A 6,397-nucleotide genomic window follows, 5' to 3' on the forward strand; every position below is an offset into this window, starting at 1 on the left:
GTTGATGTAATTCATTATGCAAATTATGAATACAAAGTAAATGAGTTGCCTATTTCACTAATCTTTCCTTCATTTTAATTTTGGAGCTGACCCCAATCTTTTCTTTCATAATGTCTATATATTCCTACTTTGTTCATAATATGGCTCAAAGTTGAAACCCAATTTGAAGAGTTAAAAATACCTAAAGCCTTAGACATCCAACAATTATAAATTTAATGGACTTTACGATCCAACAAAAATAAAGAAAAAGATTAATTTCATCTAAATGAATAAAAAGTTAATGATTTAATAGTAAATTGAAGCAAATTGAAATTTAAGAATAGCTTTTATATATTGTTATTGATTTTGCCAAAATAATTATAGATTATAAACTTAAAGAATAAGGAAAGAAATGTTGAGCAATTATTCATAGATAAGAGATGAGATAGTGGTAGGGTCATAAATTATATCAGAGATGTGCATGCTTCCTAATTGTATAAAAAAAAGGTTGTAGAATTGAAGGGTTAACCTTTTTATAGTTAAATATAATAATATTTAATAAAGTTGATGTGGCAATAAAATGAATTGATTTGACATTTGAAATGAATAGTAAAATTGATGAGTTGGCATGAAATTGATGAAAAATTGAAAAAGGGATAGTTTTTAGATATGGTATAGATATTAATTGGTTAAATGATAAAAAAAGTCATTAAATTATAATTTAATAATTATTTAAATTTTTAACATTTTATTGTAATAAAATCATATGTTTAATCTTTTATTTCAACGTAATTAAACTTTAAATGGACAAAACCTAGTCATTTGACAAAACTTAATTAATCAATTCTCGAATTACAATCAATCAAATCCCTAAAAGGATATGAGAGAGAGGACATAAAAAATAGAGAAAATAGAGAAAAACAAATTTATTTAATTTCCACATATATTAATCGTGTTTTATAATGAACTTTCATTTATTTAATTGATGTCATATGAAATTTTATTTTAGTTGGCAAAAAAATTAATAATGTTAACTTTATTATTTAAATAAGGGTTTATTGAATGTAAATAAATATTGGAAAGGTTGATTGATTACAATAAATAAATAAAAACTTGGATGATCTTTAAATTATAGTTTAGGAGCTTTTTATATCCTTTAGCCATATAGATATATATGGTAGCCATATAGATATATATGGTAGCCAAATTGCTTATATAGTAGGCACAGAGTTAGCCTTCATTGTACATATAGATATAGATAAAGATTTTGACTTTTTAAATAAATTTTGAGACCACGTAAAAGAAAATCTGAAAGGAAATGTTAAGCAAAACAAATTTGAAAATTTTTGTGGCATTTCCTTATTTTCCCATAAGGTTTCCTTATTTTGCAAATACAATCCAAAATATCAAATTCTTTTCCTTTTAGACAAAAATACATCTATTTTGTATTAATCCAATAATAGAAATAAAATGTATAAGTTTAATTTGATCAAATGCAAAAATACATCATAAGTTTAACAAATGAAAAATTTATATTCTCTACCTCAAATCTATTTTTCGTTAAATTCGATATGATTATTTAATATAAAATTTAAATTAAAATTTTTATAATAATTAGTTGACACTTAAACTCAATATAAGTTATTAACATGTGACAATTTTTTCTTCATATGAAGTATGTTTTCGGATAAAAACCGGTATATCAAATGGTTTTTCCGTTTAAATTTTAGTGTTCAATTTTTCAATTTGATTAAATTATATGGTAAGTCCTTTAATTCTCTATATATATACGATTCTTACAAGTATAAAAAAGAAAACACACATACACAAAGAATCATAGGTATCATAAACAAGTGGTAGCAATGGTGAACTATAGAATGTACAGACAAAGGAGGAGGAGGACACCGGCTGAGGAGGTTGCCAACACTGATGACCTCTTAACAGAAATCCTCAAACGATTACCAACAAAGACTCTCTTACAGTACAAACTCGTTTCAAAACAATGGTTGTCGCTTATTTCAAGCCCCCATTTCAGCATCTCCCACACTCGTTTTCTCCAAAAGGAAGGCTTTCTCAAACCTTGTGCACTATTCCTTGATGTCATCTATCGACAACCACCTACGAAGTTCATGTTCCTTCCCTTCAATAGTGCCACCAAACAACTCCCACTTTTCGATTTCATGAATGCCCCTTATCTCAAAATAATGCAATCTTGCACTGGTTTGCTTCTTTGCATTTCAGGTTACGGTAATCCAAGCTATTTTATCTGTAACCCTGTCATCAAAAAATTCAAGGCGATCTCCTTTCCTAGGCATTTAACATTGGATTATCAGCTTGTTGGTGTAAATCTTGCTTTTGACCCTCTCAAATCACCTTATTATAAGATTATTTCTGTTTGGCAGGAAGCGTTGTTGGAAAAAGATGAGGAGAACAATTGCTTACGTTATATGTCTTCAAATTTTTCAATTGACATATACTCATCTAAAACTGATTCTTGGAGTGTATCCAAAATCAAATTCACTTCAAATCGTGACATAAAATTTGATCATGCTGTTTTGCTTAACGGATCGATCTATTGGGATAGTACTGATAGAGAATCACTGTATTTTGATGTCGAGAAGGAATGTTTGATGCCAATGCCAATGCCAAAGCTAAGAAGGCGTTATAGCGGGTTTCGATATTTTGGGGAATCCGGAGGCTATTTGCATCTTGTGGTTGGACGTAGGCCTGTTTATTATTTAATATTTCGGATTTTTGAAATGCTAGCTGATCGTTCGGGCTGGTTGCCCAAGTACCGCATTGATCTGGAAGTTGAAATGCTAAAGCTCAACATTATACCTCATTATGACGGTTATGATCTCCTTTGGTTCGCTTTTCACTCTGATGAGGATGGAGGAGATTCAATGGTTGCACTAATTAAATGTGGTCTAAAACTCGTTTATAATTTCAAGGATGAGGAATTGAAAGTGTTGGTAGGGTGTCCCAAGGCTGAGAAATATCAACATGATTATGATAGATTCCGGGGTTGTCCATACTTTGAAACTCTCTCTTGTGTTTGAGACTGCAATTTATTTATACCTGCTTGAATAATTGTACTTGGTTTATGGCAATGGATTGATAAGGGATTGTATTGGATTCATGACAAAGTTTTAGTAATTTTATTTTTTATGGTTTGAGCTATATTTCAATATATATTATCCAATTTTTGTTGATTTGGTTGGTTATTTGTATTAGAATTTCTTGAATGACTACTAATATTTTTAAATTAATGCATTTATTTTTTTATTTAAAAACAATTCGAACTTTATTTTTTGAGTAAAAAAATCTATGCACCAATCATTGTGCTAAATCCACGAGTGCTAAATTAAAGCATTTGTTAATGTTATTTTGTTTATGGTTCCTATTGCAAACATCTAGCAAAAGGGAAGATTATTATAATTTGTAATCCTTCTTCTCTTTCTCTTTTTTTTCCCCCTTCCAAGTGTAACTGCTTATAACGAATTAAGTTACAAAATCCTGAAGGAGTTTGTCAGATAGCAACTAAGGGAATGGATCTTGAAAAAAGAAGGCGGTAGTTCAAGATGATGGTTTAAATGTCTAGCAAATGTAGTATACATGTAGAGAAACATCAACCTCAGAAAACAGCCCCTTAGGCCTTCAACGCACCAAAATTTTCAACCATGGCAGTGAAAAAAACAAAGAACATTAATGAACTTGGGTTCAAAATTTTTTTTACCATTTTCCTCATCACTTTTTCTCCATGACTACAATAAGTCAACAGGTACATATTTAGGTCATATTTGATGCATAAGATGATAAATAAAATAAGAAGATAATCATCTTATGTTATATTTGATTTGTATTTAAAGAAAGAGATAGGATTACAAGTATTAATTATCCTCTTGGTATAGGATGATTCAATCCTCCTAAAATAGAAAGGATTATTTTTAATCCATGAGATTAAATTTACATGTCCTATTATATCCATAAAATTACATCATTAATTTAAATTGTATTAACTTTAAGAAATAATAATTTTAACTAATAAATAAATTATCTAATCTTAATTTTAAACATATCAAAAATAAAATAAAATGACGTTATTTAATTTAATTCTATTTATAATATCATTTTATTTTATCTTATCAGACTTTTATATATCAAATACATCCTAAATTCCATACGTGAACTCTAAAAGGATTGGGCCTTTTGTTATTTTGGATGCATAACGAATAAGTTTGTGCTCATTGGCTCAACCTTAAATGAAAAATGAAACCCAATTGGTGTGGACTTAGGCTATAATCAATTTTCATTTCTACAATCCCATTTTTCATTTCAATTGGGATGCTAAAGTAACACTGAATATTGTTTATTTGCGCCATAGCTAACTACATTCAGCCAAGGTCGTTTTGATTTATCAAATTGGAATATATACTCTTTTTGTGATAAGGAAGACATTCGGACCATCTTCAAATTAGATTTAATAATTTATGTACTTTTATCGTATATAATATTAATAAATTATATATTTATATTGTATTTTATATAAACATTACGAATCATTGTTTGTGTCAACATGAAAATTATAAAATAAATTTTTTAATTTTATTAATTTCATATATGATTTTTATTAAAATTTTAAATTATGTCACATTTGTATTTTTTATTGTATCATATACATGTCATATCATGGAATTGTGTTTAAATTGCTAAATCTATTGTAAATCTCTAAAAAAACTCCTCCAAATCACAACTTTCCTTGCATTTTTTTTCTTCACAAAGATTTTGCAAAGTGATCTTTAATTCTTTGTTTATTTATTTTGCAAAGTAACTTAATCAATGGAAGAGGAAAAAAAAAGAGATAAGGAGGTGGAGACAAAGACAAGCAATAATCCTATTCCTAATTAATCTATTTATAATAATATTTTAAAATTGAATAAATTTTTGGATCCTAAAAAATTTGAACGTTATACATGTTAACCTAGACCAAATTTGGAGTTTATGGTTGGTATTTCTTTTTCTCCTTCCTAAGAATCTAATATTTTGATATATATATATATATATATATATATAGTAGGGATCTATTTACACTAGTGTAACTCTTTTTTTGTTTTAGATCCTTAGATCAAAATTAAATCCCGACTTATCTGAATTAAAATAATAATTTTAAATTTAATAATTTTGATCAAAAATAAAAAATATAAAAATTACAAAAATATAAGTAAATCCCTCCTTGTTACTAATAAAATCAGTAGGTTTCATAGTTATCAAAATTGGATTAGATAATAACCTATTCAAGTCTCCCGACCTCAAGTCAAATGGTTTAATAATAATAATAAACCTAATTAATCTATATATTCATAGTAATACTTTTAAATTTGAACAAATTTTTGAAAACTTAAAAAAATTAAAAGATATGTACGTTAACTTTGACCAATTTGAAATTTTCAGTTGACATTTTTTTTTTAGTTTGTCTTTGCATATGCTTCACATTAGGGGTGTAAAATGATACATTAGTACTTACAAGCTATTTTGGTTCAATTCGAATAAAATTTGAATTCAACTTGATTATTATCGAATCGAGCTCAAGCTCTAGTAGCTCAATTTATCGATTGAGCTTTCTTATATTTGGCTCAAGTAGCTCGTGAGCCTAATCAAATTTTTATATTTAAATATATTTTTATTATTTTAATTAATAAAATATCTCAAACTCGAGATTGACCTCGAGCACAAATAATCGAGCTTTTGTCAAATATAAGAATCGAGCTTATTTTTATATATTAATCGAGCCTAATCGAATAAACTCGAGTAGCTTGATTTCTATCTCGAGTTGAGCTCGAGCTAGTAAAATAAAATTCGATTAAGTTTGAGTCGAGTTTCGAGCCTTGAATTTCGAATCAAGCTCGAGCTTGAGCTTACTACTGTATCAGCTTAAACTCAATTGATTACACCCCTACTTCACACACACAATATATATATATATATATGTATTCAAAATATCACATTATTTTCCTTAAGTGTCACAAAAGTCATTAAAATGTTTATTTCAATTATGGAATTTGATCTTTAAATGGAAATTTATATTTGAATTTTAATATTCTTAATTAATTGATATATGCATGGTAAAAAGGCAAACTTTCCTTTTCCATTCCCAAATGTCAGCCTTCCATATATAAGTTAGAAATAAAATTAGTGGATTTCATTAGGGGAGAGAAAAAGATCGAAAAGTAAAAAACTGATTAGAAATTATAGAGTTCAAATTGGTTCAGAATAATTTTTTATTCTATTTAGATTTAATTCGAATATTAAATATATATGAAGGTTCAGATTAGATGTAAAATTGAGAAGTGAAACACCAAAAAATTTAACCAAACCGAATTATATATTTCTATTAACTTATATATATTTTAAAAATTTA

At 27.3% G+C, this 6,397-nt stretch overlaps 1 protein-coding gene across 1 annotated transcript; it reads left to right on the plus strand.

The window, feature by feature from the left end:
• The first annotated feature begins 1,841 nt into the window (after window positions 1-1,841).
• Window positions 1,842-3,038, plus strand: LOC111297433 (F-box protein At5g07610-like). The gene has a single exon (XM_022892168.2). The coding sequence runs from the start codon at window positions 1,842-1,844 to the stop codon at window positions 3,036-3,038; it is 1,197 nt and encodes a 398-aa protein (XP_022747903.2).
• Window positions 3,039-6,397: the final 3,359 nt, after the last annotated feature.

The sequence above is a fragment of the Durio zibethinus genome, chromosome 12, assembly GCF_047325235.1.
Source record: "Durio zibethinus cultivar Kanyao isolate XHJ-2024 chromosome 12, ASM4732523v1, whole genome shotgun sequence".
Classification (NCBI taxonomy): domain Eukaryota; kingdom Viridiplantae; phylum Streptophyta; class Magnoliopsida; order Malvales; family Malvaceae; genus Durio; species Durio zibethinus.

Coding starts and splice junctions, on each gene's coding strand:
- LOC111297433 (XM_022892168.2), top strand. CDS start 1,842: ATGGTGAACTATAGAATGTACAGACAAAGGAGGAGGAGGACACCGGCT.